The 17,948-nt window shown below is 44.5% G+C and overlaps 1 protein-coding gene across 1 annotated transcript in view; it reads right to left on the bottom strand.

The window, feature by feature from the left end:
* Positions 1 to 17,948, bottom strand: part of LOC119974298 (trichohyalin-like) — a 188,988-nt gene that overhangs the window by 164,184 nt on the left and 6,856 nt on the right. Inside the window, exons 3-4 of the mRNA XM_038813070.1 lie at positions 12,758 to 12,784; positions 12,626 to 12,652 (exon numbers count right to left, since the gene is read on the bottom strand). Of these exons, the coding sequence (XP_038668998.1) occupies positions 12,626 to 12,652; positions 12,758 to 12,784 (54 nt within the window). The remainder of the gene's footprint in view (positions 1 to 12,625; positions 12,653 to 12,757; positions 12,785 to 17,948) is intronic.

The following is a 17,948-nucleotide window of genomic DNA, read 5'->3' as shown; positions in this document are numbered from 1 at the left end:
TTTGACATTTTGGCACGAGGAATATCAATTCAGAATATTATTGTCAGGGAGAGGGCTTGCAGTCTACTCCACTCAAGAAGGGTTATGCTACACTTGAACTGGATCATAAAAAAATAAGGAATACGTAGTAAATTATTCTGAAGGCAAATGAAACGTTGGAATTTATTGCAAGAGACATGAAACAAAATTGGAGAAGCTTTGCCAGAAATGCAGAGGGTAATGTTAAGACTGCACCCCGAGTAATGAACATGCTTTGATGCGTTGTCAATAGTATAATTAACGATGTATAAAACTTGCATCGTAGGATCGTAATGAAGATAATCGTAATCTAATTTCATTTCAATAAGCACATATCAAACTGACCACGTTCAGAAAATCCCTGTGGTAATTAAGTTAATTTGTCTAATTGGGGATTAATACCAAATAATCTGTGTTAACAGCTCAATAGTACAATATTAGACGTTCAGCGCTACCACGGACGTCCTAAAATGTTGCCACAATCTTGGGGACTGCTGTGCTTTTGTGATCTTGTGCAACCCATTTGATGTAATCTCTATGTTTGGGTTTCCAGAACATTAGTTTACGATGCTCAACTCTGTCAAGAAATGAGGTTTTAAGTTAATGTGCGCAGAGGCTGCTGTGGAACAAGGAAAAATTTCTACAAGAAAAAATTATTTTAATATAATTAGCACGATATTCACGCTGTTGCCCACTGTGACTTTGTGGACGGAATAATGTTATCCTAAAGGCAAGACAATTGCCAATGGAAATATCATGTTTAGCTTATTTATATACACACACATATATATAATTCATTTGCATTCAGTCTCGCCAAACTCACAAGAATTTCCCCAGCAAGCACCACCTATCGTACACTAAATATCTGTCATCCCACCCGCAATTTCCGTTTCGGGTCAAAGGAAGCCTTTGTCAGAAAAATGGTGTGGCAGAATAATAAAAAATGTTTTGAAAAAAATCATCTTTGTTTATGTTGTCTGCAGCTGAACACTCATATTAGTCTATCCACCACAAGGATAGTTAAATGTTGTATTCCAGCTACTTGTTGTCATATGAACGGCTGTTGACACAAAAACCTAGAGAACGGTATGTATTCGGCCTGAATAAAACGTACGCAAGATGGAACCCAGTAACCCCGTATTCACTTACGGGTCGGAACAAGGAGCTGACGTTAATACAAATAGCTCATAATTATAGTGTATTTTTCCGATTGTACGACATTCCAAGCACTTCCCTTCCATGGATACACTTTTCATTTCGTTCTTGTAATGGAAGCGACGCGGGAACTCCGCACACCAATATAGCCACCGAAGCTGGCCACTTCCTGACATAAAATGGAACATTGAGTTGCATGCAGGGAAAATTGGACAATGTCAGAGAGGCAAGCAGGTTGCGGAACCTCTCTGTGGATTATGTCTGTGAAGAAACCAGACACCATTGAAACTAGCAAATTTGCATCATAATTGAGCGATTCACGGTGATTCCCGGGCACAAAGGACACAACAATTAGCTGCAATAGAAAAAATCTACAGCAGGTCAGAATTATCAGCGCCAACGGAGTCTAAAACAAAAGGACACAAACATGTTAAAAAGAACCGCCCCACGATCGAGGAACAGACTCAATATTGGGGGATTCGTATCCATCGATTGGGATGAGACCCAATCGATTGCCAGTGAGTTAGGGGTTCGCTCAAAAGGGCGCGAAGCCCCTGGGACCTATAAAAGTAAGGTCCCAAGACGATATTATATCTCTTAGCCGGCTGTCCCAGCAGAACACCTTTGCAGCAGCTCTCCAGGAACTTGAGCGTGAGAACATAGAACAGTACAGCACAGAACAGGCCCTTCAGCCCTCGATGTTGTGCCGAGCAATGATCACCCTACTCAAACCCACGTATTCACCCCATACCCGTAACTCAACAACCCCCCCCCCCCAACCAACCTTACTCTTTAGGACACTACGGGCAATTTAGCATGGCCAATCCACCTAACTCGCACATCTTTGGACTGTGGGAGGAAACCGGAGCACCCGGAGGAAACCCACGCACACACGGGGAGGACGTGAGGAAAGGCCTGGCCAATTGCTACACCGACAAGTAAGTGTCATACAACGCACGCCTCGAGAGTAGACACTCCTGACCCCTTTAGTCCACATCAACTGAAAGCCTGCAGATCTAGGACAAAGCCATTGTTCCCTGATCCGGCAGTTCCCATATTCCAGATAAGTATTGGCTCAGTAGTGGTAGGAACAGTTTAGTCTTAGTATTATATGCATGAGTAGCAAATAACTTTGTAATAATAAACGTGTCTTCTTTGAACTTACTAACTGGTGTATTGAGTCATTCATCTGAACTTGAACGTGAACTTCGTGGCGGTATCGTAAAGATACCTGGCGACTCTAGAGCTAAGGAATAAAACGGAGCCAATTGAGTGTAACGCACACTCTCCCAGAACGAGCAACATTTAGTGGCGACTCCGCCGGGACTCGACTAGAAGTGCCCCCCACCCCCTCACTCCGAGAGAACACAGCAATTTGAATCAGAAATCCAATTGGGAAAAGGAAAAACCACAAGTGTTCAAGTAGTTCACATAAATCCTCATAATTCTGGAGTGTGTTTTTGCATGCGTAACTAACAGGGTTATAAGGTAAAACCGAGAGATTTTTGTTGCGACAAACTGTCGGGAGTTTATACTTCGGAAAATAGCTAAAGCCGTACTCGCAATTTTTAACACCGCCATAGCATCCCTTGTTCAAAATTTAAGCGAGAGCATTGAGAAAGAGATGGCCGTGCAGGCAATGGAACGCCTCATGCACCCCCAAGAGTTTGTGGTCGCAGCGACCAGCAGAATAGGTCAGTGTCCCGTTTGGGAACAAGAGATCAGGAAGTACCTCAAAGGGAAAGGATGGCCCCTTTGGAGCGAATTCTGTTCGAATGAGGAAACCAGCCCCGGGAGCATAGGACATACTTGGTGGGAGGCCCTGAGCGCAATTCACAAAAGGAATCTAGGTAAAGCAAGTCAGCCGATGGCAATTGTGTCCTGTCTGGCACAATTGCGAGGCACAGAGGAGGTCGGCAGGACGCTCCGAGCAGAATTAGAGGAAAGGCATTGCATGAGTAAGGTGGATGTCAGTGATATAGAAAGAGATTATCTAGAATTAAGAAAGACGTTGGCAGATAAGGATAGAGAGGTGGATGATGCCAAGGGGGCACACCAGTCTTGTCGAGCCCATCTGAGCAGCTCCCAAGTACAATATTAAAAAGCCCTATCAGGATGTGCAGCGTGCAGTCTTGATAAGACAGGAATCAGAAAAGCAGGTAGAGGCATTGAAGAAGCAGTGCAGCGACCTGAAGGAAGCATTAAGAGCACTCCATGCTGCCACCCCTGAGCGAAGGCAAAGCACAGTGGACCATGCAAAGTGTAGGAAGCAGATTGCGGAATTGCAATCTCTGGTTTCTGTGCAGAATGGCTTCCAAGATACCTTTGGAACGCAACGAGAGGAAGATAATTGACAGGAGTTGAGCGAGACAGCGCAGCAATATGTTCAGGGAACATGCGCTCTAGAAAAGGAAAGCGCCCCAACCCCCCACAGATCAGATAGCACCCGCACCAATGAACCCAGTCACCAACAAACGAAAAGCAACCGCAGACGGCGCACCCGTGGTCTCTTACACCACGCCCTTAACCGTGACTCAAATAACGGACGCGTGTGAGAAAATCACCCCGTTTCTCCCCACTTCAGACCCCCATCAATTATTTGCGAAAGTTAAACAGCAGGCGACCATGTACGGCCTTGATGAACGAGAGCAGGTTTAGCTCACAGTTTTGAGTTTAGACTCGTCAGTAGTAGCAGCACTCCCCGACCCACAGAACGTTGGAGAATGTACCCTAGAGGAAATGCATACAGCTATTTTGGATGCGATAGTGTATAACAGAGGAGACTCAGTAGAAGGCCTAAACAGATGTAGGCATAAAAAGACCGAGCACCCCACAGCATTTGCAGGACGGCTGTGGATTCACTTCACTGCAGTTTTCTGTGAATTAAACCGTGCACATTTGACCCAAGGTAACATGGTTAAATGGACCCGCACTGTTATATCCCACGCCACAGAGGCAGGACAGAAAGCCTGCTCTAATGACGACCCCTCAGAAGAGGACCATAATGAAAAATGGGTCCTGAAACGATTGCCCCGCGTTTGGGTGCAATCTATTCATGGTAAGACAGCATTTAAGAAGACCGAGGAGGCGCAAACCGAGGTAGACATTCAATCAGTAAGAGCGCACCAAAACCCCACATGGGTAAATGAGGGACAGAACTGCCCCCCCCCCCCCCCCCCCCCACACACACAAGTCACAGGAATGTTTTAACTGCGGACAGTTAGGGCATTTTGATAGACAATGCAATGCACCACACAAATCAGAGAGAAGCCAACTGACAGGCACTCTGAACAGGAATAGAGTGAATCCCATTCACAGTATAGGGACTCAGTCAGGACAGACCAATGTGGACAGAACGAACTGACGGTGTTCGGGCTTGGGTCTGTGCCACCATCTGGGACAGATCTGGACGACCGGTTAACAGCGAAAATTCGGGGACAGCCCATAGAATTACTCTCGGAGACAGAATGGTCCCGCACGACCATTAATTCCTCCACCATGTTCCAAAGGGACACATGGCCCACTACAGCCACAATAACACTCAGCAGCTTCACACGCCACTCACAGCAGGGACACATTACAGCCCCTGTACCCATCCAGCTAGGAACCGGACACTCTGTTGTTTTCGTTGAATTGTCCCACACAGCAGAACACATACTCGGAAATGATTTCATGAATGCACACAGCCTGTCGTTCGACCCAGTCAATCAGTGTGTCCGGCAAATGGCAAGATCTGAAAGAGCCCCCGCAACTCTCACAGTAGGTGATTATGAAAACAGGATCAGCGTAGTAGGAGATTATTGCTTTGATCCAACCTCTCGCTCCACAGACACACAGGTTAGGGCAGTTTTAAAGAGCAGCATTTGCCAGTCACAGGCACGACTGCGGCAGAATGACTGGATTCGTTCAAATTACAGGACCTGATCCTAGACCACAAAGACAATACAGATTTCCCAAGGAAGCAGAGGGAGAAATCGCTAAAGTAATAGAGAGCTCATTAGCGCAGGGTGTACTTAGATCAGTAGCCTCAACTAACAATGGCCCGCTGTGGCCAGCGAGGAAGCCCGAAGGATCATGGCGTCTGACCATTGATTATCGGGAACTCAATAAAGTCACGCCCGCAGTAGCCCGCCCGATAGTCACAAGGACCGAGAACATGCTCAAGCAGGGACTCAACTCCAAGTACTTTACGGTTTTGGACATTAGCAACGGCTTCTGTTCAATCCCATTGGTGGAGGCGTGCCAGTAAAAATTTGCATTCACTTTTAAAGGTCAGCAGTACACGTGGACATGCCTTCCACAAGGATTCTACAATTTCCCCTCCATTTTCCACTGACAGCTGGTTAATGGATTATCAACATTTTCCAGACCGAATGTCTGGTACAATATGTGGACGACATATTACTGCAGACAGACACCAAGGCAAAGCACATCACGCTTCTTTCTGAACTCCTGGAACATCTGCAAAACATCGGATGTAAAGTGAACCCCAGAAAGGCCCAAATATTGGAGAGTAAAGTGATGTATTTGGGTACAGTCATCAAGCACGGCAAACGCGAGATCGAGTTCCAAAGAATTGACTCGATCGTCAAATTGCCTCTTCCCCAAAATATTTCAGCCCCCCGGTCGTTTTTAGGACTGGTTGGGTACTGTCGGAACCATATTGACGGTTGTGAGACAAAATCAGCCCCCTTTCAGAACTCCTTAAGAAAAGAGCCCCTAGGGAATGGCTTCCACAGTACACAGAGGCTGTGGACGATTTAAAGAAAGTCCTCAGCGTAGCCCCTGCACTACAAATTCCAGACCTGCTTTCTCCCTATGCAACTGAGGTAGCAAGCACATATCTGAACGTCTGGGCAGTACAGTACTTTTCGTACATTATCGGACTCAACCCCATAACGATTCTGACCAAACGCCCCCCACACAGCTTCTATTGGACGGACGACTGAAGGACGGTTCAGTTAATCAACAGTTAGAGCAGCTAGATGGACCCTTCTTTTACAGGGCCGTGACATCACAGTTAAACGGGCAAAGACAAACAGCTTCTTAGCAGACAACCTCCAATACACAGGACAACCCCATGAATGCGAGATAGTAGCCCCCCTCCACAACACAGGGACCTTCATTGCAAAGACCCCCCAAGGAAGATAGGAAGTTCAATCAAACCCCCCAGCACACAGACTCATGTGCCCCCTTGAAGATTTATTTGGATGGTTCATCCACTGTTTTAAATGGTGAGCTAATTACAGGATGCGGCATCTATGTAGAGGATGTGCAGGGACGCACATTAGAAGAGATAGCTTTTAAGTTACCCGGTCACTTAGGCGCACAGGCAGCAGAACCTGCGGCCATAGCATATATAGTGGACCACCCAATTACTACCCCAGCCCAGCAGATAAATATTCTGATAGTCTATATGTCTGCAACAGTTTGACAGATTTTCTTCCCCTGTGGAATACAAGAGGTTTTGTTTCCGCAGATGGAAAGCCCCTTCCATCAGCCCCATTGCTCCGCCATATCCTAGAACTGGCAAAGGATAGGATTTACGGGATAATTAAAGAGAGAAGCCATCATCGGTCATCCCCGCCTGAAAATGTGAAAGCCGGCGCACGGGCAAAGGCAGGTTCCAGGCACGGACATTTTTGGACACCCCCGGCTAGCGCTCCTGTGAGTTCAGTTCAGGTCTCACAGACAAACATTAAGGATCTAGTACAGGCCCAGAAACAGGACAGCAATCTCAGGGAGATTATGAGAGGAAAGTTTTCTGCCCCGTATGACAAGTTTAAACAGGCTCTGACCACACATGATGGTGTGGTGCTGAAAGATAAACTGTATGTGGTTCCTGAGAAGAACAGGAATCAAATGATTTGCCTATTCCATGACAGTCATGGACACCAAGGGATAGACCCCACCACAGCAGACCTGAGACAGCTCTGTTGGTGGACAGACTTGAGAGAAGATGTAACGTATTACATGGAGAATTGTTTAATTGTGCACAGAATAACCCGGAAAGGTATTCTAAGAAGGCACAGCTTGGTCACACTCACCCCGTTAATGGGCCCTGGACTAACCTTCAGATCGATTTTATAGGTCCATTGCCCCCATGAAGGAATGGCTATAAATACGTTATGGTGGTCATTGATACATTCACCAAACGGGTAGAGGCATTCCCATCACGAACTAACACGGCCAAAACAACCGCAAAGGTCCTGACACACAACATCTTTGCTAGATGGGGACTACCCAGAAGTATTAAGTCGGACCACGGATCTCATTTCACAGGACGTGTCATGAAGAATGCCCTGACCCTATTCGGCATTAAACAAAATTTCCACATTGCGTACCACCCGCAATCCAGCGGTATAGTGGAACGCATGAATTGGACTCTAAAATCGACCCCTAGAAAGATGGTCCAGGAAAATAATACGACTTGGGATTCGGTGCTCCCATTCGCACTTATGGTTTTAAGGAATACTGCTTCAGCTTCATCAGGTTTCACCCCACACACATTCATGACCGGATGCCCCATGAAAGGTTCTGAATTCCTTTTAGGACTCGACATGACCAGCCCAGAAGTGACGTCCCTCACACACGAGACAGCAGCAAAACAATTAGTGGAAAATGTAAGATCGGCTCAGTTAACAGCCGCAGTTAAATTGGAAAAGAAAAAGAAACAGAGCAAGGCTCTTTTCAACTGGACAGTACATTCCACAGAGTCTCAGGTTGGACAGCAAGTGATGCTGTCTGTTTATGCTCCCAGCAGATTTCTGGCCCCAAAGTACTCAGGTCTGTACACAATTGCGGAAAAAGTCAGCCCTTTGGTTTATAAAATAAAGTACCGCAATGGGAAGACTGCCTGGTTCCATATTAACCAGTTAAAGGCATATGGAACACAGTCCAACCACACACATCACGTCATGCTTGACGCAGCAGACCTCCACGCCCCGCCCACAAGAGACGCATTTCCACCCTCCCCCTCATAAACCAGCACCTGATCGGATTCGACCTCGACTCCGCCCATTGACTTTAGAACGCGTCCCGACACTGCCACAAGCTGCCACATCAGAGACAGCCACTGTGACTCTGACGACAGCCACAGCACGCGTCTGTACTGCCCCAATACACCAGACCCCACACACAGCGACTACGAAACCGACTCCAGTGATCCTTTTGAAATCACATACATATAGCCCCCAGACCCAGAACCCACGTCCCACAATGACGACCACACTTTCGCTCATTCAATTTTTGAGGCAACTCATTGGCACCGCGAAAATTCATCCAGCCTCGTCCGGAACGACGAGATGGACCCCCGTTCACACAATGCAACCATAGCACGCCTGATCCATACAAGGGTATGGGATCCGGGAGAAGAGGACGAATTTAAGTCTGACTGCCGACATGGGATAACCTTTGCGACCCTGTTCGTAGAGGATGATGATTGAGGTGTCCAGATGATGTAAAAAGAGGAATCGCTAGAGAGATAAACTGTGTCCTTTTCTGATGGAACCTGCAGTATGTTTGTTGCATGTGTGTTTGTTTGCGTTTTGTTTCTTTTTTCAGCAACAGTAGCTCTGTGGACACACACTCAATTTGACCGCCGATACCTTTGAGAATTTGCCAGACACCTTATCAGGTGAAATGTATGAAGTCCAGCCGACAGGCATATCGACCGAAACCTCTCGGCGCTTGCTAGCTCCAGTATCATAAATGCTCTTCTGTCTGGAGGACAGAAGAGGAAACCCCCATGATGACTACATTCTTTCCCATTCGTTTCAGGTCGCTCAGGCAGTGGAGAAACGGAATTGAGGACCTGCCCTGTCTGAGGACCCACCTCTGGTCAGCCTAAGCTCGGGTACAGCACAGCACACACTACCTGGGGATTCCATCCAAACCTTACCCGTCGCGGCCCATATGTACCTCATTTCGAAAGTCTAGTTTCTAAATGTTTGGTTTTGCATGTTTTATCTTAGGTAGCCCTTTTGTGCCATTCCACATGCTATTTACATCCAGGAACATTGGGATGGTAAATTGCAAAGCCTGCGAGACGGCTCGCAGTAGCACAGTAGTTAAGTGTATGTCTGGTACTAAATTTGATTTGGAAAAAAAATGAGGGAGTCACATGGAGTGACCAATCTTAAGTGGACACTTGGCATAAGATGACAGACATACTAAAATTCAAGATGTTAAACGGATCACTAGCAGACACTATGCTTGATCCCATAGCTTGGCCATTCAGAGGAGAGACCAAGAAAAGGATCAAAGCAAGAGAAGATCAAAGCACGAAAAGAGAAGAGAAGATGTAGCAGCTGTTTTTCATTTTTGTATTCTAGATTATGGGATCCATGTGGTTGCGCTAACGCGAACACCCTTACACCCAGTCCACCGGCCGTTAATGTTTCACTTCCACAGACGGCTCAAAGCCCAGTAACAAGCAACAGTAAATCGACCTGGTGTAACAAATTTATGAATTGGCACTGCTTTTCATATGTAGTGGAATCACTTTTGGCACTGGCAATTGGCTGCATCATAGTACAGACTTTTAGGATGAGGAAATGGCGAAGGAGAGCATACCGCTCTCGTACCTCGACGGTATATAGGATGAGATCCCCTATCTTCGGTATCCATCAGTCCCCCGAACCCCTTGAAATGTAATAAAGGATTTTTTCGTTGTTGCCATATAAATAAAGGAATGTGTTTTGAATGCTTATGTATCTCTGAGCTCGACTGCCGTGTCAGAGAAGTGTATCATGAATGTTGTTATAATTCTCTACTGGTAAGAAGAGAGAATGATGGAATGTAAGTTGAGTGTAGTTTATTTAAGGTGAGTTAGAGGTTCCTGTTGTGATTTGGTAATGCATGTCCCCTTATTACATAGCGCCAAATAGAGATTGTAGGTAAAATTTTCTGCATAGTTGACGAAAGTTCAGAGGCCATGGAACTCGCTGAGGTTAGGGAACAAAGACACCGTAGTTGTGTGATCCTTCACGCTATCGCGTTAGAATCACAAGGAGGGAGTGTAGCCACCGAAGCTGGCCACTTCCCGACATAAAATGGAACATTGAGTGGCATGCAGGGAAAATAGCAGGTTGCAGAACCTCTCTGTGGATTATGTCTGTAAAGGAACCAGACAGCATAGAATGTAGCAAGTTTGCATACTATTTGAGCGATTCCCGGTGGTTCCCGGGCACAAAGGACACAACAATTAGCTGCAATAGAAACATTCTATAGCAGGTCAACTTATCGGCGCCAACGGAGTCTGAAACAAAAGGACAGAAACAAGTTAGAGAGAACCGCCCTGCGATCGAGGAACAGCTTCAGTGTTGGGGGATTCGTATCAATCGATTGGGATAAGACCCAATCGTTTACCAGTGAGTTAGCGGTCCGCCTAAAAGGGCGCGAAGCCCCTGGGACCTATAAATGTAAGGTCCCAAGACGAATTCGATCTCTTAGCCGGCCCTCCCAGCAGAATACCTTTGAATCAGCTCTCCAGGAACTTGAACGTGAGAACGAGAGGCCTGGCCAATTGCTAGACCGACAAGTAAGTGTCATACAACGCACGCTACGAGAGTAGACACTACTGACCCCTTCGGTCCACTGAAAGCATGAGGATCCATGACAAAGCAAGAGGCCAATGTTCCCTGATCCGGCAGTTCCCTTATTCCAGATAAGTATTGACTTAGTAGTAGAAGGAACAGTTTAGTCTTAGTATTATATGCATGAGTAGCAAATAACTGTGCAAAAATAAACGTGTCTTGTTTGAACTTACTAACTGGTGTATTGAGTCATTGATCTGAACTTGAACTTGAACCTCGTGGCGGTATCTTAAAGATACCTGGCGACTCCAGAGCTAAGGAATAAAACAGAGCCAATTGAGTGTAAAGCACACTCACCCAGAACGAGCAACACGAGGCATCCACAAACAACAATACGCTTGTAAAAAAAAATGAAGAATGTCTGCTCGTACTGTTGGTTTAACCATTTGGCGTCCTCGAAAGAGCGCCGTGACTTTGCATAATTCTCTCATCTTTGCTGGACGTGTGTATGACACAATTTATCTCTGGTTCACTGACCGAAATTTTGTTGACATGGATTGTTTATTCTCCCATCAAGCATTACTGAATTTCGATTGCACTCCAAGCACATTTCAACCAAACTGCTGCCTTGATTCGCCCTAATCTTTTGGAGTAGCAAATGTAAACATGAGCATGGTTTACTTTTTTCGTCCCTTCCAGAAGTTTTAACTTTTTTTTGCAGGGACTGCCGCTTGACATCATTTGAAATGCGATTACACGGGGACAGATTCAGCGATTGTGTAATCAACATAGATGCATGACAAATAATAACAACAATGTATATAGCCAATCCTTCTCAGCTAACTGAAACATATTCATTCAAGCCTGTCGTTTGAAAACATCTCTGAGCACATTCATCCTTTGCAATTCACGTCAGAGATTGATACAGTCCAGAAGCACTGTCCATCGTGTCTGCACCGACAAAAATAGACTAAAACTATACAAGTCCAAATTTCCATGATTTGGCCCATAATTTTGAATGTAAGTGCTTAAACAGTTATTTTTTAAGGATTGTAAGGTTTCTACCCTCTATTATCCTTGCAGGCAGGGCATTCCAAACACTTACCACCTTTTGGAATAAACATTATATTCTACGATCCCACCTTAACCGCCTAGCAATCAACTAAAACTCATGGTCCCTCACTAATGACGCTTCAACTACAGGAAAAGCTGCTTCCTATATACGCTGATAATGCTCTTCATAATCTTCCCAGCTCAGTAAGGTCCCCTCTCGGCATTCCCTGGTCCAAAGCCAACTGCCTGAGTCTATCCAGCCTCTCTTCATAGCTCAAGTGTTCCATATCAGGCAACTTACTAGTGAATCTCCAGTGCACCTTCTCCAGTACGATCAGATCCTGCCTATTATGTAGAACTGTACACAATATTGTAGATGTGGCATAACCAGAAATGTGTCTTGCTTCACGTGATACTTATGGGGTGTAGGCAAGTTAAGTGGTTATATTATACAGCCATTCATGAATTCAAATGGTATTCCATACAGTATGATATGAAACATTGTACACATATGTGACATTTTGTGGAAAATATGTGTAAATTGAGGACTGTAAGAGAAAATACCACAGACTGAAAGTTGCTGAACTGTGTTTGAAGAGTAAGTGGTGAAGAAGGCTCCACCGGAGCTTTGACATTTCTATGATATTCTCCGATGTATGATGAAGAGTTGGAAGTGCATTACACACTACAAATGTTCTCCTTGAGAAACTTCAATTGCAAGCAAATTGATGCAATGTGCAGACTGATTAGCTAATTCAATGCCTTTAATTTAGCACCAGCGGTGAAGATTAATCTGGCAGACTCATACAATAGTTGCAATTCTGCAGTAATTTAGGGCAGAAATTATATTGACTTTCACTCACCATCTGCTTTACACTTTTCTCCAAATTCTGAGAAGACAAGCGTGACCACATGAGACATAGTCCAGAAGGCATCGCTCGGTTCGATTTCAGAAAGAACCATTCCGCGTGTGCATTCATTTCATAATTCATTACCTTTCTGACACTGCCTCAGCATATCTTCTGCAAGAAGAAAAGCAAAAACAGGAAAACATGAACATGTTGAAAATATCAGGAGCATGACTTTGGCGAACGTAATTTAGTTTGCAATCACATATCCCCTGATTGAGTCAACAATACCGGATTTGACAGATATAAGTAATTACATTAATTTGAAATCTGTTCTCACATTCAGTGTAACCGTTCAGGATAAGACTTAAAAATATGAACGATGCTGATAGAAATTATATGTTGTACCCTTCAGGTTATCCGAATTCATGTCCTACACTGATGTGAAAGTACAGCTGTTATGAAGATCAGGAAACATTTAAGAGAATATATAATTTCTCTTTGCAACAAATGAATATGTGAGTGACGCAGCTCTTTAAGCCTGTAAAAAGCACTGTTATTTAAAAACGAGAGTCTCCTTTGCAGTGTCGTCAAAATGAATTCAATTGCACCAAGATATCCAGCCTCAACATTTAAAGTCATATAGTGTCCATGATTTAGAAATTACCCCCAAAAGAAGTAGTGTTGTAAATATCATAGGATTATTCAGTGATAGACTATGCAGATACATGAGGGCGACATTGTAAAAATGCGGCATAAGAAACGACAGCAGATTAAACGAAAGATTCAGAAAATTTTCATGTTGGCAGACATTCAGTGTTGTCGTTAGCACAAAAATGAGGTCTTAGATTGTCAATGTTTCACACCAGCCGTGGTAGTGATCAGACAATTCATGTCGAGTATTGGCGCCAGTTGCCGTATGAGTCAATATCAATAACAGAGCATGATTAGAACACATGTTTTGTGTCAACCACTGAGCGAAATTTTGAAATCGGAATGTGCAATGGCAGACTCCAGTCCGCTACCACAGAATTATAGATAAAACGAGACAGACATCATTGTCTTTCCTGTTGTACCACGGACGGTAAAACAGCAGCCGAAAAATTATCATCGGATTAAGGAAATGTTCCTGGTGAATAATAAATAATCGAAATTACGGGACAGCACGGTGGCGTAGTGGTTCGCACTGCTGTCTCTTGGCAACGAGCTCTCATGTTCGATCCCGGCTCTGGGTCACTGTCCGAGCGGAACTTGCACATTCCGCCCGTGTTTGCATGGATTTCGCCCTCTCAACCCAAAAAAATGTGGAGGCTAGGTGGATTGGCAATGCAAAATTGCCTCTTTTTTGGAAAAAATGAATTGTGTTCTCTGAATTTATTAAAAAATATATCCTAACTTCAGACAGCAATATTATTAGTTATTAATTGTTGCAAGCAGCACAAACGCGAGCTTTGATGTGCTTCATACCGTCAGCGGCCAGGAAATGAGGTCCTACAAGCGGAATTCAGGGAGTTAGGAGTTAAACTAAAAAGTAGGGCCTCAAAGGTAATAATCTCAGGATTGCTACCAGTGCCACGAGCTAGTCAGAGTAGGAATGTCAGGATAGATAGGATGAATGCGTGGCTCGAGAGATGGTGCAAGAGGGAGGGATTCAAATTCCTGGGGCATTGGGACCGGTTCTGGGGGAGGTGGGACCAGTACAAACCGGACGGTCTGCACTTGGGCAGGACTGGAACCGATGTCCTAGGGGGGGTGTTTTCTAGAGCTGTTGGGGAGGGTTTAAACTAATGTGGCAGGGGGATGGGAACCAATGCTGGAAGTTGGAAGGTAGTAAAACAGGGACAGAAACAAAACGAAGTAAGGGGAAAAGTGCAAGGCAGAGAAGACATAGTCAGAAATCCATAAGGGCGACAGTACAAGGTACAGTGACTGAGGGGAGCACAGTGAATAGGCCCAGTAATAACAAAAGGAATAAAACTGGAGATGTTAAGATTCAAAACAGAGGTAAAAAAACCAACATAAGTGTACTTTACCTGAATGCTCGTAGTATTCGGAATAAAGTAAATGAGTTGATGGCACAAATCATCGTGAAGGACTATGATTTAGTGGCCATTACTGAAACATGGTTAAAGGATGGTCACGACTGGGAGTTAAATATCCGAGGGTATCAAACTATTCGGAAGGACAGAGTGGATGGTAAGGGAGGTGGTGTTGCTCTGTTATTTAAGGATGACATCCGGGCAATAGTAAGGGATGACATCGGTGCTATGGAGGATAAGGTTGAATCCATTTGGGTGGAAATCAGGAATAGTAAGGCGAAAAAGTCACTGATAGGAGTAGTCTATCGGCCACCAAATAGTAACGAGATGGTGGGGCAGGCAATAAACAAAGAAATAACTGATGCATGTAGAAATGGTACAGCAGTTATCATGGGGGATTTTTATCTACATGTCGATTGGTTTAACCAGGTCGGTCAAGGCAACCGTGAGGAGGAGTTTATAGAATGTATCCGCGATAGTTTCCTAGAACAGTATGTAATGGAACCTACGAGGGAGCAAGCGGTCCTAGATCTTGTCCTGTGTAATGAGACAGGATTGATTCATGATCTCATAGTTAGGGATCCTCTCGGAAGGATCGATCACAATATGGTGGAATTTAAAATACAGATGGAGGGTGAGAAAGTAAAATCAAATATTAGTGTTTTGTGTTTAAACAAAGGAGATTACAAGGGGATGAGAGAAGAACTAGCTAAGGTAGACTGGGAGCTAAGACTTTATGGTGGAACAGTTGAGGAACAGTGGAGAACCTTCCAAGCGATTTTTCACAGTGCTCAGCAAAGGTTTATACCAACAATAAGGAAGGACGGAAGAAAGAGGGAAAATCGACCGTGGATATCTAAGGAAATAAGGGAGAGTATCAAATTGAAGGAAAAAGCATATAAAGTGGCAAAGATTGCTGGGAGATTAGAGGACTGGGAAATCTTTAGGGGCCAACAGAAAGCTACTAAAAAAGCTATAAAGAAGAGTAAGATAGAGTATGAGAGTAAACTTGCTCAGAATATAAAAACAGACAGTAAACGTTTTTACAAATATATAAGACAAAAAAGAGTGGCTAAGGTAAATATTGGTCCTTTAGAGGATGAGAAGGGAGTTTTAATAATGGGAAATGAGGAAATGGCTGAGGAACTGAACAGGTTTTTTGGGTCGGTCTTCACAGTGGAAGACACAAATAACATGCCAGTGACTGATAGAAATGAGGCTATGACAGGTGAGGACCTTGAGACGATTGTTATCACTAAGGAGGGAGTGATGGGCAAGCTAATGGGGCTAAAGGTAGACAAGTCTCCTGGCCCTGATGGAATGCATCCCAGAGTGCTAAAAGAGATGGCTAGGGAATTTGCAGATGCACTAGTGATAATTTACCGAAATTCACTAGACTCTGGGGTGGTCCCGGTGGATTTGAAATTAGCAAACGTGACGCCACTGTTTAAAAAAGGAGGTAGGCAGAAAGCAGGAAATTATAGGCCAGTGAGTTTAACTTCGGTAATAGGGAAGATGCTGGAATCTATCATCAAGGAAGAAATTGCGAGGCATCTGGATAGAAATTGTCCCATTGGGCAGACGCAGCATGGGTTCGTAAAAGGCAGGTCGTGCCTAACTAATTTAATGGAATTTTCTGAGGACACTACCAGTGCAGTAGATAACGGGGAGCCGATGGATGTGGTATATCTGGATTTCCAGAATGCCTTTGACAAGGTGCCACACAAAAGGTTGCTGCATAAGATAAAGATGCATGGCATTAAGGGTAAAGTAGTAGCATGGATAGAGGATTGGTTAATTAATAGAAAGCAAAGAGTTGGGATAAATGGGTGTTTCTCTGGTTGGCAATCAGTAGCTAGTGGTGTCCCTCAGGGATCCGTGTTGGGCCCACAATTGTTCACAATTTACATTGATGATTTGGAGTTGGGGACCAAGGGCAATGTGTCCAAGTTTGCAGATGACACTAAGATGAGTGGCAAAGCGAAAAGTGCAGAGGATACTGGAAGTCTGCAGAGGGATTTGGATAGGTTAAGTGAATGGGCTCGGGTCTGGCAGATGGAATACAATGTTGACAAATGTGAGGTTATCCATTTTGGTAGGAATAACAGCAAACGGGATTATTATTTAAACGATAAAATATTAAAGCATGCCGCTGTTCAGAGAGACTTGGGTGTGCTAGTGCATGAGTCACAGAAGGTTGGTTTACAAGTGCAACAGGTGATTAAGAAGGCAAATGGAATTTTGTCCTTCATTGCTAGAGGGATGGAGTTTAAGACTAGGGAGGTTATGTTGCAATTGTATAAGGTGTTAGTGCGGCCACACCTGGAGTATTGTGTTCAGTTTTGGTCTCCTTACTTGAGAAAGGACGTACTGGCGCTGGAGGGTGTGCAGAGGAGATTCACTAGGTTAATCCCAGAGCTGAAGGGGTTGGATTATGAGGAGAGGTTGAGTAGACTGGGACTGTACTCGTTGGAATTTAGAAGGATGAGGGGGGATCTTATAGAAACATTTAAAATTATGAAGGGAATATATAGGATAGATGCGGGCAGGTTGTTTCCACTGGCGGGTGACAGCAGAACTAGGGGGCATAGCCTCAAAATAAGGGGAAGTAGATTTAGAACTGAGTTTAGGAGGAACTTCTTCACCCAAAAGGTTGTGATCTATGGAATTCCTTGCCCAGTGAAGCAGTCGAGGCTCCTTCATTACATGTTTTTAAGGTAAAGATAGATAGTTTTTTGAAGAATAAAGGGATTAAGGGTTATGGTGTTCGGGCCGGAAAGTGGAGCTGAGTCCACAAAAGATCAGCCATGATCTCATTGAATGGCGGAGCAGGCTCGAGGGGCCAGATGGCCTACTCCTGCTCCTAGTTCTTATAAGCTACATTAAAAAAAGAAAGAACTGGACACAACTTAAAATAAAATATTTTAAAAATCAGATTTTGCCAAATTCTAATTTCAAGAGGTTGATTCTGAATGGCATTCCCTGTTTTCCAATCGATGGAGGCAAGCAGCTGAAGCAGAGCTGACAATTATTATTATTTAAAAAAAAATAGAGTACCCAATTATTTTTTCCAATTGAGGGGCAATTTAATTTGGCCAATCCACCTAACTTGCACATCTGTGGGTTGTGGGGGAGAAACCCACGCAAGCACAGGGATAATGTGCAAACTCCTGACAGACAGTGACCCAGGGCCGGGATTCTAACCCAGGTACTGAGCACCGTAGGCAGAAATGCTAACCACTGGGCCACCGTGCTGCCCACAGCTGACAATTATTGATTGATTCGAACAGATCGCATGA

This window comes from Scyliorhinus canicula, chromosome 12 (genome assembly GCF_902713615.1).
Source record: "Scyliorhinus canicula chromosome 12, sScyCan1.1, whole genome shotgun sequence".
Taxonomy (NCBI): Eukaryota; Metazoa; Chordata; class Chondrichthyes; order Carcharhiniformes; family Scyliorhinidae; genus Scyliorhinus; species Scyliorhinus canicula.
This window is presented reverse-complemented; position numbering and strand designations above follow the sequence as displayed.